The 26,346-nt window shown below is 39.9% G+C and overlaps 1 protein-coding gene and 3 long non-coding RNA genes across 5 annotated transcripts; 2 read left to right on the top strand and 2 right to left on the bottom strand.

The window, feature by feature from the left end:
- Positions 1–3,366: 3,366 nt before the first annotated feature.
- LOC143118522 (uncharacterized) lies at positions 3,367–5,271 on the bottom strand. Its single transcript, XR_012986173.1, has 3 exons — positions 4,901–5,271; positions 4,162–4,271; positions 3,367–3,824 (listed from the first exon to the last, which is right to left on the bottom strand). It is a non-coding gene; the product is annotated as an uncharacterized LOC143118522 (long non-coding RNA).
- Positions 5,272–6,910: 1,639 nt separating this feature from the next.
- macc1 (MET transcriptional regulator MACC1) lies at positions 6,911–12,446 on the bottom strand. Its single transcript, XM_076281185.1, has 5 exons — positions 12,323–12,446; positions 10,777–10,890; positions 8,502–10,546; positions 7,846–8,034; positions 6,911–7,714 (listed from the first exon to the last, which is right to left on the bottom strand). The coding sequence occupies exons 2-5, from the start codon at positions 10,886–10,888 to the stop codon at positions 7,511–7,513; spliced, it is 2,550 nt and encodes an 849-aa protein (XP_076137300.1). The 5' UTR covers positions 10,889–10,890; positions 12,323–12,446; the 3' UTR covers positions 6,911–7,510.
- Positions 12,447–24,057: 11,611 nt separating this feature from the next.
- LOC143118521 (uncharacterized) lies at positions 24,058–24,767 on the top strand. Of its 2 annotated transcripts, XR_012986172.1 has the most exons (4): positions 24,058–24,133; positions 24,248–24,335; positions 24,433–24,525; positions 24,664–24,767. It is a non-coding gene; the product is annotated as an uncharacterized LOC143118521 (long non-coding RNA). The 2 variants fall into 2 exon arrangements; XR_012986171.1 differs by having other exon boundaries at positions 24,059–24,335; positions 24,664–24,763.
- A 104-nt stretch (positions 24,768–24,871) lies between these two features.
- LOC143118520 (uncharacterized) lies at positions 24,872–25,886 on the top strand. The gene is made up of 2 exons (XR_012986170.1): positions 24,872–25,065; positions 25,234–25,886. It is a non-coding gene; the product is annotated as an uncharacterized LOC143118520 (long non-coding RNA).
- The last annotated feature ends 460 nt before the right edge of the window (positions 25,887–26,346 follow it).

The raw sequence follows: 26,346 nt of genomic DNA, 5'->3' as shown, positions 1-26,346 counted from the left end.
TGTAGCCTTAATTATTTATTTTCACAAAATGCTAAGCATGCATGTATTTAAGTTTCTTAAAACTGAGCTGTGCTTAAATGGGCATGATTTCATAACAGACCAAATAGAAAATAAATGTTAAATATAGCCTACATATCTGTAGCCTACATATTAAAATCAGATTATGTAGGCTACACAGTGTAGTTAGATCAAGTTGGACAGTAGCACATTTTAATCATGGATAGATAGTAGTTGGACAGTAGCACATTTTAATCATTTTATTCATGGGGGGGGGGGGGGGGGTAGTGAGTAGTGTCCCCACCAAAGCTCAGACCAAACCTACGCCCTTGGAAGGTTCTATAGAAAAACTATTCAGAAAAAGTATGAGGCTTTCTATTTATAGTCACTGCTTCCTTTATTACATAGAACACTCACCCATACAAGGCCTGGGTATAGGCTACTCACAGAGTCACAGTGATCCATTCTGATTCTACAATGAACAGACACTTGCCTGCCATCCAATGCCCTGGATTCAGTGAAAGGCTCTCACAACAAAACCGGTCATATTCCATTAATCAAATTTGCCTCAGTGACTCTGGAAAGGGATTCCTTCACACTCAGTAGCCACACAAGTGCTCTTCTTCCCTCTAGCAGTTCCCCCCTCTCCTGATTTAAAATACATTGTATCTGAAAGTACACATTTCTGATTTGATTTGCAAGGCGGTTCCCCAAAAGCACCTGAATGACTCTCAGACCATGTGAAGTAAAATCATCTGGTCTGATGAAACGAAGACTGAACTATTTGGCCACAGTTCCCAACAGTGTGTGAAGAAACCAGGCACTGAGCTGAACTTATGTTTGTCCTTCTTCTCGCATCCTCTCAAAGGAACTCTGCATCTCAGTGACCATTGGTCTGACCAAGGCCCTTCGTCCCGGATTAGACTACTCAGTTTGGCTGAGCAGCCAGATCTAGGAAGACTGTTACTTTTACATTTGAGAATGATGGAGGCTACTGTGCACTTTCAATGCTGCAGAAATGTTCTTGTATTCTTCCCCAGATCTATGTCTTCACACAACCCTGTCTCGCAGGTCTACGGACAATTCTCTCGACCTCGTGGCATACACCATCAAATGTGAGACCTTATATAAAGAGATGTGTGCCTTTCCTAATAATGTCAAGGGAATTCATTTAGGCACAGGTGGACTCCAATCAAGTTGTAGAAGCATCTCAAGGACCATTGATAGAAGTAGGATGCACCAGAGCTCAATTACAAGCGTCATAACAAAGCATCTTTTATTTTTTATAAATTTACAAAACACTCCAAACACTTGATTTTTTTCTGTGGAGTGTTGGAGTATTGTGTGTAGAAAAAATGAATTGAATCCATTTTAAGATGAGTCTGAAACATAACAAAATGTGGAAAAAGCGAAGCGCTGTGAATACTTTCCGTATACACTGTACCACTTGACTAGCAGTTATTGCTGCACTAACATGTCCTTACACTGTACCTTGACTGTTCCCTTTCTATAAGTTGCTTTGGATAAAAGTGTCAGCTAAATGTAAAGGTTATCAGACCATCTTCAAGCAGCTTGATGTTCCTGTGACTATTACTGTGAATATTATTAAAACATCAGTGAATGTATCATTTGGCTGAATAAATTTGGGATTTGAGTTATACTATAGATTAGAGATTTCATGGGCCAGTTTGGCAATTTTCATGGCACCTCCTTGGCACATCCAATACTCCTGATGTATTTTGCAGATTTCAAAACTAAGATCCAAGGGTCAGAAAACCCTCGTCTCAGCCCCAAGGCTGCTCGTTTATGGACATGCGCTCTGACTATGGACATGCGCTCTGTCTCTCATTCACTGTGACTAGGTCCCATTTGCAGCATAAAACAGGAGTTCATTGTCTTCTCTTCCATCACTGTAAATGCCCCTAATTGATTTGATGGCTGAAAGGACCAAACGGATTCCTGTTTTGTGGAAAGATGCATGCCTTAACTAATGATTAGAAAAGTTGTGTTTTTTTACTTTTGAAGGAATTATAATCCACTAATATACACTGTAAAACCCGACAAGTTAATTGAACTCAAAAAAATTGGTGAAACCGATTACACAAAAAAATTTAAGTAATAGTAACTCGGTTTTGCTAAGTCAAAGAAACTTACCTTTTTTAATTAGTCTTCACTAGCAAATTTTGAGTGTGTTCAACAAGGTTTTTTTAAGTTAAAAAAACATCAACTACATGAGTTCACGGTAATTAATAAAATTAAGCTTAGATAGCTTAATTGGATTTATTTATGTCAGCCTGAAATATTTCATTTTGCTTCAACCAATTCTTTAAATTAAATTTAATTAAACTTAAAAGTTTTAATTTCCAAAAAGTTGAACAAACTTGTCCATTTTGATTAGTTTCAAAAAATTATTAAAAAGGTTGACAAAGGCCAGTGAAATTCTTCTTAATCTTTTATTTTCATGTAAACCATGGAAACAAATACAGGTTGGAGTTCAGAACAGGGCTGTAGTGGAGGCTACATTCAAATAAACACAGTTTAGATCAAGGGCATAAAGACTAGATAGATAGATAGATAGATAGATAGATAGATAGATACTATCTATCTAAATAGATAGATATATAGATACTTTATGACAAATGCCTGACCAATGCTAGGAAATTCAACAATCATTTCAATCCAAAACAACAGGAGTCTTCTTTGGGCAGAGGGATGCATTTGCACTGTTCGTGCTGATCAGAATGAGTTCAACAGTAAGGTCCTCAATATCTGGGAACTCCGATTGAGAGACCTGAAGAAATGAACAAAGAACAATTGTGTGTTAATTGAATATCTAATAGGCATTACATGTCAAGTGATACCATGTCATATTAAGTTTAACATTTTATCTTCAAACTTTTCCAGGGCAGTTGCATTATTGAAATAATTACTTGAAATAATACTAAGTAACTTCCCTGGAGTTTCTTGGTGAAAAAACAAACAGAAAAACAAAAGCTTGAAATGTAACTCCAGCGTTATTCGACACATAGCCCTGTTGTTCGAGGTCACGGCTGTTCGTAAGAATAAAATTAAAAGAATTAAAAAAATTGGTGCAACATAGACTGAGTAGTGGCCCAGCAGCTATTGATAACCTACCAGGGAATTTGGCTTTAGTTTCAGTTCAGTTCAAATGCCTTGTTAGGTTAGTTTAAAGGGGTGGTTCAGGATTTTGGACATAGGACCTCATTTCCAAGTTACCAAGTGTGATATTACATTAATACACAGGATTAGGTGTTATAATCCCTTGTGCCAAGATCCAAGATAACAACACAAGTTGGAGACCGTTTTCAACACGTTTCATCCAGTCCTTCTAGTTGCAGAGTTCGCAGGTGCTAGGCTGGCGCGAGTCAACAGTATGTGTAAGCCTGCCACTAAAAACAGTCTTACCCACTCCATAGTACACCGAGGCAAATAAATATAACGCCTGAATAGACGAGGACTGGATGAAACGTGTTAAAAACGGTCTCCACTGATAAATATCACACTTGCTAACTTGGAAATTAGGTCCTATGTCCAAAATCCTGAACCACCCATTTAAGCTGCTGGACCAGTATTTGCTTTATGTTGTACTCAATTTTCTCATTGTTTTTCATTCTAATAGCATGCGTTGACCTCGAAACAACAGGCCATGGGTCGCTTAATGCCACAGTTACGCTTTAACTGTCATGTCAATAGAAAACATACTTACTTACATCCCATGTCTTTAGAAAAGTGGCATCATCCTCATGGAGGTAGAAAGGAAGGCCACGGAGCGCCACAGCACGTCGGATATTTACATCTTAGGATCCCTGCATGAGAAAACATGGAGTCAAGCCAGTTAATAACTACAAAATGCAATTCAATAGGATTACCTTTCTTTGATAGTACAGCTTCTGAAACCAAAGCATTCTTTTTATCTTAAGTCCATGGAGGAGTTGTAATCTACAAGACCTCTGCTTTCAAAGGGGGTCAAGCACTTGAATATAAGTCAAAGTATGTGGAAACAGGGCCATTGTTAGTAGGCGGTGTGCAATTTCGAGCAAAAACTCAAAATAGGGGGGTAAGTGTAAAGATTTAAAACACATTTGGTCAGAACCACACATGAAATGAATCTATTCCAAGTATTTGTACAAAAGAAATGCTTACCTGAGATTCCAACATGATTGCAGGCCACCACCGAACCAATAGGCTTTGTCTGCGGGGAAGAACGTCTGACTCCTTCTCAATGCCAATGTTGTTTGCATCAACTTCTGAATCTGTGAATTGAAGGACGAATACACATTTGAACATACTGACAATCTCTATTAGGACAATCCACCATCTCATGATGTCGCTTTAAATGCCACTTTAAATGCATCCTTAAATGGCCGAGAACAGTTTGCACATTAAATGGTTGTTTTCACCTACACAGCTGACATGCGAATAATACACATTCTGACTGAGCATGAACTGTGTGTGACCGTGTCAAATGAATTTAGGCTACTGACTTAAATGTGCAGACAGTCAGTAACATGACAGTGGACTAACGTTAATGGAGGAAACATTGCTAACATGCTGTAAACGATAATGTTGCAGGACCTGTGCCCTGTTATCAAGCAGTGCACCACAAAGCTTGCACTTCCAAGCTATTGTGTTAAAAAGTGCAAACGGGGGTTAATTAGTTCATATTTTTAGTACTCACATTGGCAAATTGAGTTAGATCGCTGGCTGATCCAGCAAGTGCTGGCATACAGCAGCCAAATTCTTAGCCGCTAGTGCTAGCTAGTTCTAACTGGATAAAGTTACGTCACGTAGCCTAAGACAATATTTTCAAACATTCGGGTTTTTAAACAATATGATAAAGGACGTGCTTTAGGGTCAACATGCACCTCACTTTTCCACTTACGTTTAATTGCGGGTTTTCTCTCTTCTCGTCGTCTCCTCTCTCGTTTATTTTCACTGCTCTTGTTCTCGTCTCTTGTCATCTGCTGGTCGACCGTTGCCGGCGTCGCTTGTCACTCGGCGTTGGCTAGTTGGTGCTGTACACAAGGTCCACGTATGACAGAAGATCCGCCTACAAATTTGCTACAATTTGCGTGGGGAAGTTTCCCACGCTTTCTATTTTTTCAAATGACTTAAAGCAGACGAGTGCTGTCAACTTAAAAGTTCAAATTTGTTCAAGTAACACAGACGATTAGAGTACTATTAACTTTTTTTCATTTTTGAGTGTTTACAAATCAAAAACATTGTTTTACTTGTACTGTTCGGTTTTACAGTGTAAGACCCAGAATTATGTCAATTAAACAAATTCAGTGATGGCACATAACAACCCACAACTCCCAGAGGGTAGAGTTTGGCTAAGCCCTATTGCTCTTCTCTTGTTTCACTTGTTATTATGAGATGTGCTGAGGCAGAATATTACAATTATCCTCAGATTGCCTGGAGGTGATTTCTCCCTCACTGATAAACGATGTACAATAGTTTTGGTGCAGTCTTTCCCTTTTAACAATTTTGTTATAAAATATTTGTGTGCATGGTAAGTTGTAGCCTCATGCAATCATAGAACCATCTAACCTCCACAATACTACCAATAATTGTTCCTTGTTTATTTATTTATTTATTTTTACATTTTGCCTGATATGAAGTACCTGCAGATTTTTAATCATATTACTCACTATTTCCCTTTTAAAATATGCAGATATGTTAATAAATCTGTTTTTATATATTGGATAGCAAACATAATTTAAGAATTTATGTACGTTAGACTTTTTCACATGGAAGTGTGATGGCATTTGTTTCAAATAATTTTGACTCACTTTGGCTCGCTTTTTAAATACATTTAATTTTGGGTATATACATACTGCTCTAAAGCATGCCAGCTTTGCAGGTCATAAAAACTCTGACCTCAACAACCTTTGACCTTAAGGAAAATTAAAGTAGACCACACAATTAATTTGACTATTTAAACCATCAGTCACATTAATGCAAGTGACAAAGCCTGGTTGATCTCGCTTTTCACTGGCTCTGTTTAAATGAATCAAAAGATATTATAACTGAATATCATCTGTGTAATTGTGTTCCCTCCCAAATTCAATTTAATTGCTGGATGGGCCAGTTGCAATATAAAATAAAAAAGACAAATAAACAAAACAAGTTAATAAAGCAATGATGTAGTTCTTATGTGAATTTGACTGAATAAAATGGCAGTTTAGGCTGGTATATGTTGTGTAAAGAACTGAAACACAATAAGTAAGGGTCAGTCATTGTCAGGAAAATAAGTCCCGACAGGGCGAACCGGACGCGCAGTGTCTGTTAAATATGTGTAGTGTAAATAGTCCAATAGGCTTGTTTAAAAATCACTCTGTGAGCATGACCATAGTCTTTTGGGGTATGCTGGAGTAGGGACAAATTGACACAAATGAGAAGGGATAATCATTACCAATGTAACATGGGCTCTGCAAATGTGAACCGGGAACATTCACTATTAAGGTCACGATTAAGGTCACTGCAAGCTCGCTTGCTGTCCAAACAGCAAATGTGACTGAAAGGACATGACAGCCGTGTGGCCTCAGAGCGCTGCACATGCTTCCATTTTGTTAAACAAAGATAGTAGGCTTTGCAACAGTAAATGTGGTGATTAGATTCATGAGCTGCTTATTCAAACTTTCAGCAGTTACCATGTACAGGTAACTAACCCTCTTTTCATTTAAAAAAATAAAACTCAATGAAGACTATGTGCTAGCTAATGACTCACTGAGTTAAGGTTAAACACCATTTGAATTAAAGTATTCAAATAGTATTCAAGTTAAACATCCCTAGAACTAAAGTATTTTTATCTTAGTGATAATATAAAATTGCAGTAGAGAAAATAAATACAGATATTCACCTGACATAACTGATGAGAACTGTCTTTGTAGTATTAATCGTATTTATTGTGCTCTGTACTCAGAATTTTGCATAAAGTTACATCTAGATGATAACAGTAACATTAAATTCCACTGGTAACCAAAATGCATATAATAAATCACACTGTAACTGAAAGCAAAATATCCTCTTTCATAAAATAATGTAACATGTTTTTTTCAAAAGGAAATGCAGGTGAATGTTCAATAATATACTACACAAAGACAAAAAGATTAACAATGAAATAACATCTTACAAAATGCTACAAAAACATCTACATACAAAGTTAAGGACATGTGATATATATATATATATTATCAGTAAAATACATTAGCATGTTCAAATAAATTCTTAAAAAATGGTAACAGATGTGGCAGTGTAATGCAGTTTTAAGCCAAACAACTGGAACAGAATATAGAATGCCATGATGGCTATTGAAATCTCCTGAAAAGTAGTATAGTTATGCAATTCAGATATGAATTTCCCAACAAGTTTTACTCTATACAACATAGATGTTGGTGGAGCAAATGTAGGCAAGCTGATGAATTTCCTCAACTCTGCTATGACAAATACTGAAACCCATTTTCTTCCCACAATTTCTACTTCAGTCCCACTACAGCTTTTTGAAGGCGTAGGCCCTTAAAATATCCATACAGTTGACAGTGATGAGGGCACCAGTGATATGTCTCCACTGCTTGGTCACTGGACTCTTCATCTTGTCCAAAGCTAAATGGAGGTCTTGGATCATGTCTCTGTAGCCCTCCCCATATCGCAGGCTCCACAGGTGTAGGAAGTCATACGCAGGTTTCCACATAGACTAAAACACACAGAAGGTTGATTTAGAGGAGTACATTTTTGTTATAAAAGACAAACCGCTTCTAGGCCTACTTTGTCTACCTAAAAATTGATACATTCCAGGAAATGCTTCAATGAGATGTTTGGACTCACCTGAGCGCTGACCTCCCCGTCTTTGCCTCTGTGTGGTGTCTCATAGGCAGCGATCTGGGCACCAGAGAGTCGTCCAAGCCGCTCTGCAAGTTCTCTCCATCGCACTCCCAGTTCCACAGCAGTAGACAAAATCACTGTGTTCTGGATGAGGCTTGCCACCAAACCCTGGGCATCCATCTTTAGCAAACCCTGAAAAGACATCATTTCCCTGATCTACTTATTTTATTTCAATTTACAATGAACAACTCCATTCATAGGTGAGTTAAAGGTACACTATGCAAGTTTAGATATTTTTGGCGACTGTAAAGCTCCATCTAGAGTCGCGATATATTTATATTTTACTCTGCGGTTGTAAATAGCAAACTTCTCGTGATTTATCCCCCCTGTACACAATGAGGTGAAGGATTAACAACAGGCAAAAACGATCTCAAAAGAGCTATATCTACTGACAAGGTAATGTTTCACGATTCTAACGAGACTTGTCGGGCCACCATTCTTGATGTTGCATGGCTGGTTTTCTCGGTAGCGACTCGCTGCGTCTATGCTGTCAATCAATCAAATTGGCTTAGTAAAGGTGAAAATCTTGCATAGTGTACCTTTAAGACTTAGGTGTGGGCATCTCCGACAATAAACCAGGAATGCAACCTTATACTTACATTCATCAGTTCATGTTGAAATTTTAGTCGATGTTTATCTGTGTGACAATCCTCTTTCAGCTTTTCTAGCACACAGGCTACTTTCTCAGCATCGGTCTCAGCATGCCTTCGTACTATTGTCTCTAAAGTCTCTTCTGAGTAGCCCAGAGTTTCAGCAAAATGTTTCCAGCTTGTTATTTGCTCAGTGACCAGAGTCTGAATAGCAGAGTACATGTATGTCAGCTTCTTAAATGGAAGTGTCATGTTATCCAGCAAGTTCTGTGTGGTCATCTTGATCCCGGTGAAGTCAATTACCTGGTCTCTGGTGATGAGCTTCAAGTTTTTGCAGTGCACCAGTCCGATTCTGCCACGCAAAAAAACTATGTACCATTCTTTTACTTTGGATTGGCCAACAGACCTTACTCTCTCTTTTGAAAGGAGAGCTACAGTGTCACCTTTAAAATACTCCAGGAGATATTCTACCCTTGGCTGTCGCAACACTGATTTCAGTGCCACACCATACCACTGCAGATTCACTGGCCGGTGCTGAAATTTTGGGGATTCTGGAATTTCTTCTTCTGGGATAGGTACTGAACGGGTCATTTCATGATGTTTGTCCACTCTTCTTTTGGATTGCTTTTCAGTCTTTAGAGGAAGAGCTGGAGGAGAGTTCACAGTGAAGCCCATCACAGTTTCACCTTCTGAGCTCTTCACCTGGATATTGAGGATGAAAGGTTCTAGTTCACCATTGTCAGATTTCGAAAGTTCTAGAGGCAAATGGATAACTCGTCCTTGTCTAAGTTGATGTTGTGTTATTTCCTTGATTTGATCCATGGCTTTCACGGCAAACTTTGACTCAGCCACACTGGTTTTAATATGCAAGTCTTTTAACCCATCTGGACTGAATTCTTTTTCCCCCCACAAATGCAGAAGAAGAGGAGGCAAGTTTCTACTGCTCCTCTTCATGTCTGAATAGGGAAGTCTTGGTGGAACTTTGTTGTGACAGGAGATTACCATGACTACTTTGATGGATGGATGGATGTGCTTGGGTCCATAAACTGCGACTGTGACCAGACGATTCAGGTAGTCCCAAACCGAAGTAGCCGGAGGCTGGACCACAGAGGCCTCCGCAGCTGCAATGATGTAAAGATGTGGCTTCAATTCTTGCAGCTTCATCTGTAACATATTCTCATTGAAATAACAGTCACTGACCTTCTGATAGGGCCCTTCTTTCTTGGAGGCAATAAGGCCCACAAATGTGGTCATCACTTGGCTTAGTGGATCTTCCTTCACCTCCGCTGCCACCTTCATCTCAAATGAGATGCCCTCCTTTACATTGAGGTTACTAAGACTAATCTCCACAAGAGGAGACACAGTGGCCATGTAGTTGTTGTTAAGGCCTTTGGGTGGATCCAGATTGGCTTTAAGAGCAATTTCTTGAACTTCCCCAGGCCCTACATGACCCTGTGGTATGTGCACACTGACGTCAGAGTCTGGCAGCTGTACAGAACCTCCACTATGACCAATTTTACACATGACGTGTGTGTCTGCAGCCTGAGTCTGTGCCCAGCCTGGGCTTTGACTCATCATTCCGAGGTCCAAGCAGGATCGTGTAAGCTGTCTGTGACTCAGCCAGGCCATCTTATAAGCCTCACGGTCATTTTTAAGCCATTCAAAGTCAGGGTTGAGAAATGGGCCTGAAGAACCAAGTTTTCCCTCTTTCTTAGGTTGCTTCTTCTTCTCCAAGCCATCAAGAATGTCTGAAGCACTCCGCCACCTCGCAGATTGGCGGAAAGACTTCTGTATGGGATGTAAAAGATGACCAAAATTATTTTCATCTGAAGATGTACTGATGGAATCCTCATTGTCTCCGACAACAATAGCAGAGGGGTCCTCTCTCAGAATGGAGACATCATTCTTGGAGAGAACAATGTCGTCTAAGAATGGGTTTGAGTCTGAGAGTTTATTCCAGAAGGGATTGGTTGTTTGTTGCTTTGTGTGTTGGACTTCTGGCTGCAGGATGGGCCATTCGTAATGTTCAGTCATCTGATTGGAAACGTCACTACCTAGGAAAAATAAAACGTCACCTACTGTAAATGTCAATCAATGCTAAGGTTTGCAAAATGATTTGAACTACTACTTCTGTTCATTAATGAGAAGCAATGTTTGCATAGTGATAAATATTAAATGAATAACATTGTAAATGACAAAATAGGGTAAACATGAACTAGAGTGTTAGGGACTCAAATGAACATGGTCTGAATAAGTTGGGGAAATAAAACAAACTCAAGATTACCATAGAGGTTGTTGTTGTTTATGGTAACACTGTCATCCAGATCTATCAAGGTTCCCTCTGATTTACTTCGCATCAGACTCCCTGTCCGACGGAATGACTTTGCAGTCGCCATAGCTGGAACAGGCAGGTGTTATGATTTGTTATCACATACAGTTCAATTTACCAAGCTGCAAACCTGTGCCAGTCTTACACTGTGGTAAACTAAAAAAGAAAGTAGGCTTTACAATGGCTTTATCTGTCTATACACTTCACTTTGTGATACTACCTTTAATGTGTGTGAGAAAACTAAAAGTCTTCTTGAACAATGACAAATTGATATCATACGATATTTCATTGTCCTCAGATTTTAATATTGAAATAGAAGTGTTAATATAATGTAAGCTACTGACCATACTAAAACACTTTAACAAATGAATTTAGATGCAATCTAATAGACAAAATATGAAGGGAAGAGGAAGAAATAATGGTTTGAAAGAAAGGTTTAAAAAGGTTATTGCAGCTTTACTTCCTTATAAATCTCATTTTTCACATTATTGCACATCACCTATTCACCTAATGAAACTATAAACACAATAGTAGGTTGTTCTCTGTGCATATAAAATGCATTGTATAAATAAATCTGACTTGACAATCAATAAATGAATGTAAGGCCAAATCAGGGATAAGTTCTTTTTTTAACACTTACTTTACAAACATTGGTTATATCATTATCAATACAGGATTCATTTCCCATTGGAATCACGTTTTTATATAGGCCTAGCCTATATAAAATCAAGTCACTCAAACAACATTATTGCAAGGCATTTCCAACAGCCAGTAAAATGTACCTTCACTGAATTCAAATCCAGCAAGACACTAGCCTACTAAATGTAAGTGACTAGGTGAGCGTAGGCCTACTTGTAAAGCACTCCATGCAGAGACCTAATGTTTGACATGGAAAAGACCAACAACCAAAATGTTATGAGATATGGCTGGGACTAGACTAGTGCGTTAGCTTGTAACAAAGCAATTGCCACTGTTTTACCTACACCAAACAGGTTAGTCTGGTATAGCATTCAACAAGTGTCTGTGAAGGCCACCCCTCCTAAATGTTACTGCTGAGCGATAGCCTAGCCTACTATTCAAATCTCCTTTCATACGCAACAACTGTATCAAGTCTGAGCACCTGTTCATATAGGAAATAAAAGACACAGTGTAACGCCTACGCTAAACAAGAGTCATTTACACTTTCCTGGTAGTTTAAAACAATTAAATTAAATGAATCTCCTTATTTTAAAGGGCTTTCATAACCATAATTCCTAAGAAACTGAAGCAAATAGCCCAGGCTTCATAAACGAACCCCATCGACAATAACGTTAAAGAATTAGTCCTACCAGACACAGAAATTTCAAACAGTCTCGTTTTAAACATTCATATACAATTAGAGGAAACTTTTCAAGCTCTACAAAAGTTTCAGCGACCTAGTCTAAAGCCTACTGGCTGCCAATGAGTCCAGAATATTTCCCGGTATTTGACGGTCTACGACTGATATGGCTTTGCCACTTACCTCAAGGCGCAAATTAGAAATGTTTCCAAACCAGATTTTTTGGGGACATAGTTAAAAAGAGATGTCCTGATGATTCGCACTCACGTTATGATTAGGGAGTGTCAAACGGTACACTTCACGAGTCGAGACTGCCTTCGTTCACACAGCTCAGCCAGGCATTGTGGGTTTGGTAGTTCAACAGTGCAGGCCAATTGTATTTGCTACCTCTAGCCCCCTCCTTCACCGAAACGTCAATACCCATAACTCTAGAAGGTATTTACTTAGAGAGAGTTGCAACACCTGAAACCTCGACAGGTAGTTTCGGTGAACAAAAAACATGGTGAATCAGTCTGCTTTGACAGGTGTATTTTGTAGCCTCCATAAAAATGATTTGATGATCACATGTTATATGTCTATATATCCTCCTGAGAACCAAGAAAAAAAGTCCTCCAATTTCTTTTTTGTTGTGATTTCATATCTATTTAGGATAATAAAAAAATATATTTTTTTAATTTTATATCATGTCCACTGTGGTGGACAAAAGGAATATGAAAAGCTAACCACAACATAGACAAAAAGTAGGCTAGTGGTATTAAATTAAGGGTAAACTTAACCAAAGGCTTAGGAAAAGGCTATTTATTCTTCTAGATTATTTTATTTGTCTTTTTAGGCAGTTTTATTTCTTTTTTTCTGGATTGTTCATTTCATTTTCATGTTTTTCTTTCATCTGCGATAATAGCTCCAAATTCACAAAGACGTTCATAAAGGCATTATTATTTCAATATGTAAATAACTTCACTTCTTTCAAAATTAATGATATGATTCCTGACATTTTCATTAACAAGCACATATATCAGCATCATAATAAATGCATAATAAATACACAATAGGTTATGGCAGGTCCAGAATGGCTCTGGGCAGATCCAATAGTCTTAAACTTCAACAGAGTTCTCACCTTCAAGGAAATTAACGCTTATGGAAAGTGTCCAGACTCTCTGTACATTATGAAATGTACGAGAGTCTGGTAGGACCAGGCTATGTGCCTGCTACTGATCCTCAAAATGACCAGTAATTTCTCATTGTTTGTGAAAATAAATCCTCAAGAGTTTTCATAAAGTAGCCTTTACCCATAAGATGATTGGGACGTCTGGGAATCGTTCATGACTACAGCCCAACACATGCATGCATAAACACACTCATGCATACACACATGCAGTGACTCACAAACAGTATTACAACCAAAGTAGTTATTGACAGAACTATTGTGGCCTTTATATGAAAACAGCTCTAAATTTAGGCCAGAGTTGAGAGTCTTTGACATATTTGTTTGAGAGAGTTGTGCCTTGAGCAGTGAAACAAGCCAACTCTGTGGAATGCGCTAAGCCCTGTTGAGGAGATTATGGGTCATATCCATCTTACATGGGAAAGGATGGACACACATTTCTCCTGTAACTATTTCAATTGTCAATATACAGCACATCAAAATTTAAATTTAAATTTAATATCACATAGAGCGCCAAAACATTGCACATGTCTCATGGTGCTTTACAGAGTGTTAAACAATCAGAGAGAGCCAATGAGTAACAGGGGCGAGGACAAACTCCCTAGAATTGGAGATACATGTAGGAAGAAACCTCGAGCAGATCCTCGACTCAAGGGCCTGGCCCATCTGCCTAGGGTTAGTACAGAACAGTAAGGTCTGTTTACATGATAAATGAATAAGTTAGTTAAGTGTAGAGAATAGAACATGGTGTTTAAAGCCACCTGAGGTGTATGTTACAAAGAGGTGGGATGGTTACATATCCAGTATGATAATGCATGAATCCTATTTAGTGTCAGAAAATTCAAATAATCCAGTGTAGGAAATGAAATGTCCAGGGGGATTAGGAGTTGTCTCTAGGCTGCGCGGGCCAGGAATCCGGGCAGGAGGACAGCGATGATAGGGCAGTCGGATGGGACTTCAGTTGAGATGAGTGAGATGAGGGCCACAAGGATGGCTGATGACTAGTAATGGTTTACCTCACAAGTGAGGTAAGAGGGAAGAGAGAAAGAGATATAGAGTGGGTTAGTATTACTATAAATCAAAAAGTATAGTAGTATATAAATTTGGTCTCTGCATTTATCCCAATCCGTGAATTAGTGAAACACACTCAGCACACACACAGTGAGGTGAAGCACACACTAATCCCGGCGCAGTGAGCTGCCTGCTACAACAGCGGCGCTCGGGGAGCAGTGAGGGGTTAGGTGCCTTGCTCAAGGGCACTTCAGCCGTGCCTACTGGTCGAGGTTCGAACCGGCAACCCTCCGGTTACAAATCCGAAGTGCTAACCAGTAGGCCACGGCTGCCCCTCAAATGGTTAATATTAATAACTATATCACTATATAGTGTTATACCATAGTGAGAACAGGCAGAGTGAGAGTTGAGAGAGAGGGAAGGGGAGAGAGGGGAGAGGAGGAGTTGTACGGCGTAACACATGAAAAGTCCATGATGGCACTATGCTATAACAGCATAACTAAGGCATGGTGAAGGGTAGTCAACACCAGCGCAGGTATGGTCAGTGACCACCGTCGCACGCATGACGGGTGCCAGTCACACGAGGACACAAAATGAGTCTGTATAATTCCAGAGTTAACTCACTCAAAACAGTATCTGCATATTGAAGGTGGCTGCAGGGGAGGATATGATTAGGTGAGCTGCTACAGCATGCTTCATTTAGGTATGGAGTGCCCTCTGCAGGCTTATCTAGGGTAGAGACAATAAGATATCAGCTAATTTAATAAAATGTTTAAAATAATGTAATGATGACATATGCATTGTTAACACTGGTTAAAGTGGGGTTTGGCATGTGGGGGAACCCTAAAATCCAGTGTCGGTGCAACGGGGAAAAATGACTCACCGTTGGACAACACAGTATCGTGGTGTAGCAATACTTTTTGGACAAGAATTGCTAGCTTCTTGGTCACCTCTATGTACATTAAAAATTAACTCTTAAATTTATTTTAACAATATCATCGCGCTATATTGTTGGTATGAAAGAATATATTTATTATTCATTTATCTGAGGTGGCGGAACTGCGTTCCCCCCCCCCCCCCCCGCCCCCACTTTAACCCCTGATTGGTAATAGAATAATTGTCATATTCTTCTATTTTTGTTTAGGTTGATTTGTGTCACCTTATTCTGATAAAAAAATATATTTTGTGGATGACAAAAACATGTATATTTAAGTCCATATAAGTAGATAAAGAAAAAGCCCCCCAATATTCAGTTATGCTGAAAATGCAGTTGTTGATGGGACATTTAATGTTGTAACACCATACCAATACTAATACTTCAAGATAGCGATCTCAAGTTTTGAACTCAGCTTGGAGTGAAATTTTTGGTGGGGGGGGTAAAATGCATTCTTGTGTGTGTGTGTGTGTGTGTGTGTGTGTGTGTGTGTGTGTGTGTGTGTGTGTGTGTGTGTGCGTGTGTGTGTGTGTATGTGTGGTGGTCAGCGGTGGGAATAAATATTCAGAGGTAGCGCTGCTGACAGGAAAGGTCAAGCAGTCCGCTACAGTGTGTGTGTGTGTGTGTGTGTGTGTGTGAGGGAAAGGGAGACTGTGTGTGTGTGTCTGAGAGGGAAAGGGAGAGACAGAGAAAAACAGTTAGAGAGAAGAGGTGCAGACTAACACACATTAGAAAGAGCCGATGGATATATGATCTACAAATGTGCGGGATCCCCTAAGGATCTACTACCTGGCTCACAACTTCATTGTCTCTTACTTTGGAAGACCCAAAACCGAACCAAAACATGCAGCTTTTTTGACCTCTTATGAAGGCCCTTCTCTCGTCTCCTTGCATTATAAAACTACATGTTTCTTTCTCTTTCTGGTCTTGGCTGTTGAATTTTTAAATGATAAATCTGAATAATCAGTCCACTGCTTGTTATTTGATAATAGAGCTATTTTAGGTCATGTTCATGGAAAATGGTAATCCATCCATTATTAGCTAGTCTCTCACATGAACATGCAAAACTAAGGGGAAGGGGTAAGACAGAGAAATTAGCCTAGAAATCTAGACGCACCCTAGCGGCGGCAAATTAATTTGCTCAGCCTGTACGTCTAGTATCGAACCATAGGAATTTCTATTGGCTTAACACCGTGGATGTTCTCCAATCACAGCGCTCTATTTCGTTAGAGAGTCTTAAGGTGGGCTTAACAGGATAACGACATCCTGCGACGGTGAACAACAAGGAAGGGGGCTATGGCGAACGAAGAGCGGTTGTTTGAATCGGCGTTGGCGTCAACTTTGGAGGAGTTGGACTTGTGCTTTTCTTTGAAAGTAGAGCAACACAATGCACTTAAGTCATTCCTTTCGAAGAAGGATTTATTTGCCGTTTTGCCGACCGGATACGGATATGGTCGTAGCGCTGGCCTATTGCATGATTGAATGATTCGATTCCAGACTATACATTTCAACAGGGGCGCAGGAGGCACGGGGGACGTGGGGGATGTGTCCCACGCAGTGCTGACGAGACAGCCGTCGTCCCCCTCACTTTTGATAAGGAAAAAAAGCCTTATATACGCTAAATAAATAATAACCTATAGGGTTTGCGCTAACTATGTAAAACTCCCCATTAACAGCATCACATCACTAACCACAGCCATCTACAGTACTGTAAGACTGCACAATCTCATATTCGCTCTGTTGGATATCTGAAGTAGGGCTGGGACAACGCGTCGACGTAATCGATGACGTCGACGCAAAAAATAATTTGACGCAAAATATGAGCGTCGATTCGTCAAGCATAACGTGTGCTGCTAAATATTTTTAATTTTACACCTTCAGTGTTTTTCATACGTTGACTAATCTGTGGCTGGGCACCACGAAATCAAAACCGGCCACCACACATTGATGTTCTATGTTGTAGGCCTGCTATTTAAATGAAAGATAAGATCAAATAATTTCATTGAGCTGCACTTGCCACTTACTCACACAGCCTTTCCTCGCCCCGCCTGCTCTCTCTCGTAACGAGCCCGCCGCTCCTCCTCTGCATGTGCATTTAACAAAATATTCACGATTGTTAAAGGATTGTTGTTGCCACATAGAAGCACTGCATAGAACACAGTGGGCTACATTGCTATTAAATCCGCTTAGCATCGTGACCATGCTGCGCAAATTTGTTCAAAACCGCTGCATTAAAGTTAAAGTAAACTCTGCTAAGGTCTTATCACAACATAGTACATTAAGAAGACTAAACGAAGTTAAGTTACAGTATGCAATCAAGCAGTAACCTTATCTCAAAGTTAACGTTAGAATACTGTTTGGATGTCAAGATCTCACCAAACGGCGTAGAATGACACGCCAATTTCTTATGTCATTTAGCGTGTTATTCATACGCCGTTTTGCGTTTTCGCGTGTCATTTCACGCCTTTTAGTCCCAATTGATTTGTGCCAGCAGAAAGGTAGCGTGTAATCTTACGCGCAATGGGGATTTTTTCCGGGCTTTTCCGGCAAAAACGAAGACCTACGAAGGTTGGTTGCTCTCAGAGCGCTGTTTTGATCAATGGAATTTGACAAAAGGGGGTCACACAGAAAACTGCTTTGCCACCTTTTAAAACAAATTGTAAAACAAATATAACTGAAATACTGCCAATTCTACTCCATTAACACCTGTAGAAAATGAATCAAACAGGTGAATAGCGTGTGATAGGCCTATAAACTTTCGTTTGCATTAAAGTTTAGTCCATCAGATTAATTTAGCTAGAATAGAATAAATGAGTAGCCTTACACTGACTGAAGTCGTTAGTGTGAGCCTATACAATCAATGATGTGATCGATTATACATGTCTTGTGTACAGTAGGCTACAATTCGCGCGGGAATGCCGTCATTGAGTGCAACAATTTTCATTCCGTTTGATCCGTCATCCCGGTAAGTCGCATTTATTTAGCCTACTCTTAGTCCAGTGTAAGCATGGGAAATATGACAAATTAGCATGACTAATGGCATATAATAAACTTCTAACCTTAATCGTAAATGTTATTAATGCTATGGACTGACAGTCTACATTTCTTTGTCTATGTCAGGCCGCTTTTTGTTATGAAACCGACTTCGATCTGTTTTATTATCCTCTTTGTAGAATAGGCTACTTATTTGACTTAGGCCTACTTATTTTCTTACAATAGCCTAGGCTACTAATATACTGTAATGACATTGCATTGTCAGTTTTAAGAGGAGAAGTGTTTGATCAGGTGTGCCCAATTTTGCCGCTGGAATTTTTGTCCTGGCGGCTTTTTAGTGGTTACAGTTCATCATCTGACCACAGTTTTAGGGCAATTGGGATTAGGCGCTGTGGAGGCTCATACAACGTTATATGAGATGGCATGGCATAAAATAGGAGGTATGTCTGGTAAACCAGTATGTACATATACTGGTTTTACAACTAATAATGGTAGAATTCATGGCAATGAACATAAAAAAGTATAATTATAGGATACATAACAAAGAAAGAACTCAGGATTTATGGGCAATTGTTTTTAGCAGGTTACGAAATATCCCTATTTGACTAAAACTCCCATTTTAAGAGAGAATAAGAATGTTTTTACAGTTTTGGAGGGCTATCATTTTATCTTTGTTATCCCCCTTTGTTCTCTTTTAGTTCTCTTACACGTGTTGGATATTTTGGTCTTTTTAAGAAAAAAAAATGCTGGTGGGAGTTATAAGACTAAGTCTGTCTAAGGTGTTTATAGGGAATCAAAATCTGACAAGGATATTTTGCTTTCTGGACATGGCAATTGCATCAAATTTCATGGGCATCTTCCTTGCCATCCAAACATGTGCCACATGTGTTCAAGAGATATAGCTATTTGATGTGTGTGTTAGAGGTTAGATGAAATCCCTATTTGGCTACTTTTTAACGCCCTAGCAACCATCTTAATTACCCTAGCAACCACTTGTATAATGTCAAGCTAGCAACCACCATAGCAACCAACATAGCAACCGTGTTATTTTGCATAGCAACCACCATATCTACCCTAGCAACACCATAGCAACCATTCAAATTACCCCATCAACAACCTAGCAACCACCACAATATGACCATAGTAACTACCATAGCAACCAAGGTATTTAGCATAGTAAACGCCATATGTACCCTAGCAACGCTATATATTTACTGACCTGACCAACATATGTGTGTTTTTTGGGTGTCTCAGAGATCCCACCTTTGGAACAGTTGTCAGGGGCCTCAAGTCGGTGCCGTGTGTCTTGGTCCCATCCCTCTAGCACCTAGCGTTACCACGCCAGAAGAGGGAAACCTTGTACGTTTTGAACCGTTTATCTCCTTCCGGGAATAATCCACCGACTCCAAACTGAGCCTGGCTTGTTTGTGATGTCCCGTTGTTCAACATATTCTGATTTCATACTGATCGGACCAACATAAGTGAGTTTTTTGGCTAAAAATGTAAAAATGGCTAAACGTTAGCAATTCTACTGCTTTGTTGTTTTGCATAGCAACCACCATATGTACCCTAGCAACACCCAAGCAACCACCTTAATTACCCTAGCAACGCCCTAGCAACCATCTTAATTACCCTAGCAACCATCTTAATTACCCTAGCAACCACTTGTATAATGTCAAGCTAGCAACCACCATAGCAACCAACATGCTTACTCAGACAACCACCATAGCAACCGTGTTATTTTGCATAGCAACCACCATATCTACCCTAGAAACACCATAGCAACCATTCAAATTACCCTAGCAACAACCACAATATGACCATAGTAACCACGACAGCAACCACGGTATTTAGCATAGTAAACGCCATATGTACCCTAGCAACGCTATATACATTTACTGACCTGACCAACATATGTGTGTTTTTTGGCTAAAAATGTAAAAATGACTAAATATTAAATCGCCAATAAAGTAGTTTTTGCCAGCACATTGCTTTGCATTACAGCTAGAGGGATGAAACTTTGCATGCTCCATGTGGGTCATGTGCAGAAGGTCTGACTTGAATTTCAGCCTCGTAGCTCCATGCTACCACCCACAACTCCACCTCTGAATGGGAGTGGTCAACTTTTTTTATGTTTTTCCTTCACAGTTTTTTGTGTGGGTGTCTCAGAGATCCCACCTTTAGAACAGTTGTCAGGGGCCTCAAGGCGGTGCTGTTCATCTTGGTCCCATCCCTCTAGCACCTAGCGTTACCGCGCCAGAAGAGAGAAACCTTGTACGTTTCGAACAGTTTATCTCCTTCCGGGAATAATCCACCGACTCCAAATTGAGCCTGGCTTGTTTGTGATGTCCCGTTGTTCAACATATTCTGATTTCATACTGATCGGACCAACATAAGTGAGTTTTTTGGCTAAAAATGTAAAAATTGCTAAACGTTAGCAATTCTACTGCTTTGTTATTTTGCATAGCAACCACCATATGTACCCTAGCAACACCCAAGCAACCACCTTAATTACCCTAGCAACGCCCTAGCAACCATCTTAATTACCCTAGCAACCATCTTAATTACCCTAGCAACCACTTGTATAATGTCAAGCTAGCAACCACCATAGAAACCAACATGCTTACCCTGACAACCACCATAGCAACCGTGTTATTTTGCATAGCAACCACCATATCTACCTTAGCAACACCATAGCAACCATTCAAATTACCCTAGCAACAACCTAGCAACCACCACAATATGACCATAGTAACCACCATAGCAACCACGGTATTTAGCATAGTAAACGCCATATGTACCCTAGCAACGCTATATATTTACGGACCTGACCAACATATGTGTGTTTTCTGGCTAAAAATTGAAAAATGGCTAAATGTTAAATAGTCAAAAGTATTTTTTGCAGACACAATGCTTTGCGTTACAGCTAGAGGGATGAAACTTTGCACGCTCCATGTGGGTCATGTGCAGAAGGTCTGACTTGAATTTCAGCCTTGTAGTTCCATGCTACCACCCACAACTCCACATCTGAAGTGGGAGTGGTCAACTTTTTTTATGTTTTTCCTTCACAATTCTTTTTGTGGGTGTCTCAGAGATCCCACCTTTGGAAGACTTATCAGGGGCCTCAAGGCTGTGCCATGTGTCTTGGTCCCATCCCTCTAGCACCTAGCGTTACCACGCCAGAAGAGGGAAACCTTGTACGTTTCGAACCGTTTATCTCCTTCCGGGAATAATCCACCGACACCAAACTGAGCCTGGCTTGTTTGTGATGTCCCGTTGTTCAACATATTCTGATTTCATACTGATCGGACCAACATAAGTGAGTTTTTTGGCTATAAATGTAAAAATAGCTAAACGTTAGCAATTCCACTGCTTTGTTATTTTGCATAGCAACCACCATATGTACCCTAGCAACACCCAAGCAACCACCTTAATTACCCTAGCAACGCCCTAGCAACCATCTTAATTACCCTAGCAACCATCTTAATTACCCTAGCAACCACTTGTATAATGTCAAGCTAGCAACCACCACAGCAACCAACATGCTTACCCTAACAACCACCATAGCAACCGTGTTATTTTGCATAGCAACCACCATATCTACCCTAGCAACACCATAGCAACCATTCAAATTACCCTAGCAACAACCTAGCAACCACCACAATATGACCATAGTTGCCACCATAGCAACCACGGTATTTAGCATAGTAAACGCCATATGTACCCTAGCAACGCTATATATTTACTGACCTGACTAACATATGTGTATTTTTTGGCTAAAAATGGAAAAATGGCTAAAAGTTTAATAGTCAAAAAAGTATTTTTTGCAGACACAATGCTTTGCGTTACAGCTAGAGGGGTGAAACTTAGCACGCTCCATGTGGGTCATGTGCAGAAGGTCTGACTTGAATTTCAGCCTTGTAGCTCCATGCTACCACCCACAACTCCACATCTGAAGTGGGAGTGGTCAACTTTTTTAATGTTTTTCCTTCACAATTTTTTTTGTGGGTGTCTCAGAGATCCCATTTTTGGAAGACTTGTCAGGGGCCTCAAGTCGGTGCCGTGTGTCTTGGTCACATCCCTCTAGCACCTAGCGTTACCGCGCCAGAAGAGGGAAACCGTGTACGTTTCGAACCGTTTATCTCCTTCCGGGAATAATCCACCGACTCCAAACTGAGTCTGGCTTGTTTGTGATGTCCCGTTGTTCAACATGTTCTGATTTCATACTGATCGGATCAACATAAGTGTGTTTTTTGGCTAAATGTGTAAAAATGGCTAAATGTTAAATCGCCAAAAAAGTAGTTTTTGCTGGCACAATGCTTTGCGTTACAGCTAGAGAGATGACACTTTGCATGCTCCATGCGGGTCATGTTATGATATGGACCACCCTTGCCATTGTGGACTCCACTATTAAGGGACAGGTAATTCAACCACCTAAAGCATATATTTTCTAACAGTTTTGCCTTTACATCCTGCAGAAGTTCAAGAGGGATCTCTTGTATGCAGTGCTGCTCCTTTGCCTCATCAAGGTGAGACATGTGTAACCTACAGTATATTCCACCCTTATGTTTGCTTAATCTCATCCTGGCATATGGTTTTATTAAGCACTAAAAACTACCTGCACTCGTCACGTCACTCTGAACAGTGATGTCATCCTGGCATATGGTTTTATTAATCACACAGAAGGGAGGAATATAACTTATTATACTGTAGCTTAGATCACATCTCCACACTACAGGCGTTCAAAAAATATATCATTTAGGCTATATACGGTAGGTATGGTTATGGTAGGTATGGTTATGGATATGGTTTGCATGGCTGAAACTGCTTTGCCTTTGAGTTGGAGCTCAAAACGTATCATATGTGTACCTTGTTCGTCAATATACAAAATAGTGCCATGTATAGATTTATGTCCTCCAATGGTTGCAGGAAAGTGGGATATGTCCTATTGTATGTTAAATCATACCTACAACTGACCAGCTTTCAGAAAATATATGGTTTGCATGGCTGAAACTGCTTTGCCTTTGAGTTGGAGCTCAAAACGTATCATATGTGTACCTCGTTCGCAAATATGCAAAATAGAGCCATGTATAGATTTATGTCCTCCAAAGTTTGCAGCATGGTGACACATGTCCTATTGTATGTTAAATCACACCTACAACTGATCGTATGATATGCAAAAGTCTGCAGGAAAGTAGGTCAGGCTTTCAGAATATATACAGTGGGACATGTCTCAATTCATGTTAAATGTTCATCATTTTCTTCATAATTAAAGGTTTGAAGAGACAGAGGACGGTGGTGCAAAAGAGAAGGAGGGCCAGCCGGGCCTCGTGGAGTTCAATCAGTGGCAGGTTTTTTTTTAGCCTGACAGTGTAGCTGTAATGTTAAAGTTGGTGACTTTGGAGAGCTAGATGTAAAGATGTGCACCTGCTAATATTGGGTGCAGTGAAGAAAGAAAGGGAAGGAGGCTGCTTTTAAAAGAGAGGGAAAGTATAATCTTTTTTATATTGTTTTCAGATGAAGAATTGGTGCAGTGGTGAGGCTGGAGCACCCCTGGCTTTTGCCGTATGGGTTGATTTCAGCAGTGAGTCACCCACCTTAAATTTCACAGGTATATGTAATATTTATTCAACAACATTTCAATGATGAGATCGATCTATCGAAGATGACATTCAATGGAAGAACAATTATTTTAGTATGGTCACAATCTGGCCCTGAGTTTTGATAAAAATTATATTGACATGGCACCACAAACCTAATTGATAATGGATTTTAAGGGGGGGGGTTTCGGTTACGGTTCATTTAGGGACAAAGTATCTTGAGGCCTTTTGGACCAATGACAGGAAGGCTGAGCTGCTGAACATGTACACTAATAGGGGTGTGTCAAGTGGTATGTATAAATGAAAGTGGTGTTAAGGTTTGTTTCTGTGTCAATCCTTTCTTGAAGTTCAGAAAAGGAACCTTAACATTTGTTTTTAATGACACTGAGCATACTGTCTTACAGATGCTTTGGGGGGAGAGGCCATACGTTGACCCTGATATCAGTGGCACACATTGCCGGATGGCAATTGGCCGTCTGATAAAAGAACATGGTATGACTGGCATTCTATGTTTTCAATTTCCTTATTTAAAGATCAAAATTATGCAGACAACTGAATCTGATTACACTTTAACACCCTTCTATCTCAGCACTGAGTCAAGGTTTGTCTGGGCCTGAATATCTGCCACAACACAGGCCGCCTTGGTGGCCTGAGGAGTTGCCCTTTGCCTCAGTCAGTGACGGTACGTTAATATTGAATAACCAACTATTACTGTTTCAACTGCATTCACACAGCTGTTGCAACATGATTTGACTTTAACTTTGTTCCTCACTATGGTCATTTTGATACACTTTGATGCATTGTTTGCCATTTTTTAAAGGAAAAGGTGAAGGGCGTAAAGCTTTCACTGCTGAAAAGCTGAGGCAGGTGGTACGCTCATACAATGCGTATTACAATCTCCAGGTATATATACAATTGTATGAACCTGTCTAAAACCTTTTGCATACCAGTGTGTTTTACAGACTAAAACAAATTTGTACATACATATCCCCCCTCAACCCCCACCCCACCCCATGAGGTAAAGACGCTGGGGCACAGCGCCTCTCACCCCCCCACCAGCCACCCCTCTCCCCCATGAGGCAAGGACACCCGGGCACAGCGCCCCTCACCCCCTCCCCCACAACCCACCCCCATGAGGCAAGGACGCTGGGCACCAGCAGCAGCCTCACTACCAGCAGCAGCATCACCACTACCAGCCTTTAATGCAGATTTCAATCTCCAGGTATATATGTACAATTGTATCAAGCTGTCTAAATTGCTGTAGTTTTGCTTCATTCCTTAAAAACACAGAAAATACTTAAAAAGAGAAGGATGAATGATTTCAAGTGCAACCATTGTGTTTAAAGACATTTGTACATACATATCTAACAACGATGCGCTTTTCCCTTAGTCAGAGAATGTGCAGCAGTTTGTTGAGGCACCACCAGCAACAGTAGCAGTACCAGCTGTGTCAGTGGCAGGAGCAGCACCAACAGCAGCACAAACACCATCAGCACCAGCAGCAGCGGCAGATTATAAAGAAGGATCACAATGAATATTATGTCATTTTCTTTAATGTGTCAACATCTTTTGGAAAAGTAAAGCATATCATCCTAAAGCAATCTCACTTTTCTTTGTTTGTTGATAAGCTACGTGTTTTTCATCGTAATTGATTCAATATCCAAGTGTGACAGTTTTGGTGTATCGTAAACAGAACAGGACAATTGGAAATAGTTAGCCACCTATGTTACAGAGTCTAAAAGAAGGATCACAATGAATATTATGTCATTTTCTTTAATGTGTCAACATCTTTTGGAAAAGTAAAGCATATCATCCTAAAGCAATCTCACTTTTCTTTGTTTGTTGATAAGCTACGTGTTTTTCATCGTAATTGATTCAAAATCTAAGTGTGACAGTTTTGTTGTACCGTAAACAGAACAGGACAATTGGAAATAGTTAGCCACCTATGTTACAGAGTCTAAAAACAAGCAGATTAGCACTAGCAGATTAGAACTAGCCTACTTCTTTCCCAATGCAATAACAATAAAGGCATTCATTCATTTACTCATTAGTCATTTTAGTTTGTATTACTACACTCATTATTATTGTTGTAATCTCACATGTACTATGACTACCATAATTAAAATTAGATAGATACATAGATAATGTGTCCTAATAGGCCTACAGTGAAAATACATAAATATAGCCAACTGTTCCAGCAAGGAGGAAGATGGGGTAGGCCTATGGATATCGGGCATGCATATCCACTCCTAGGCCTATTCTCCTACACTCCCCCTGTAGTAGCCAGCATTACATTTACATCTCTCACTTTGGCCTATAGGACACTGACTGGATCTGCTCCTTGTTATTTTAATTCAGTGATCAAGATGTACTTCCCCAGCCGCTCACTGCTGTCTTCTGATTACCATTTGTTCTGTCGACTAGGCCTACTCATGAACGCTAAATTCAAGACTCTTCCTCAGTGGTTCCATGTGGGTGCAATAAGTTGCACAGAACTCTGTTC

The sequence above is a fragment of the Alosa pseudoharengus genome, unplaced genomic scaffold (genome assembly GCF_046254945.1).
Source record: "Alosa pseudoharengus isolate Yale_2024_CS ecotype anadromous, Long Island Sound unplaced genomic scaffold, YU_APseudo_1.1 YU_APseudo_1.1_scf_12, whole genome shotgun sequence".
In the NCBI taxonomy this organism is placed as follows: domain Eukaryota; kingdom Metazoa; phylum Chordata; class Actinopteri; order Clupeiformes; family Clupeidae; genus Alosa; species Alosa pseudoharengus.
This window is presented reverse-complemented; position numbering and strand designations above follow the sequence as displayed.

Bases quoted from the DNA above. Each gene is read 5' to 3' on its own strand.
- macc1 (XM_076281185.1), bottom strand. From the start codon at position 10,888: ATGGCGACTGCAAAGTCATTCCGTCGGACAGGGAGTCTGATGCGAAGT. The intron at 10,547-10,776 runs GTAATCTTGAGT...TATTTTTCCTAG, and splicing joins AAACAACAACAACCTCTATG to GTAGTGACGTTTCCAATCAG. The intron at 7,715-7,845 runs GTGAGTCCAAAC...TGTGTGTTTTAG, and splicing joins ACGGGGAGGTCAGCGCTCAG to TCTATGTGGAAACCTGCGTA.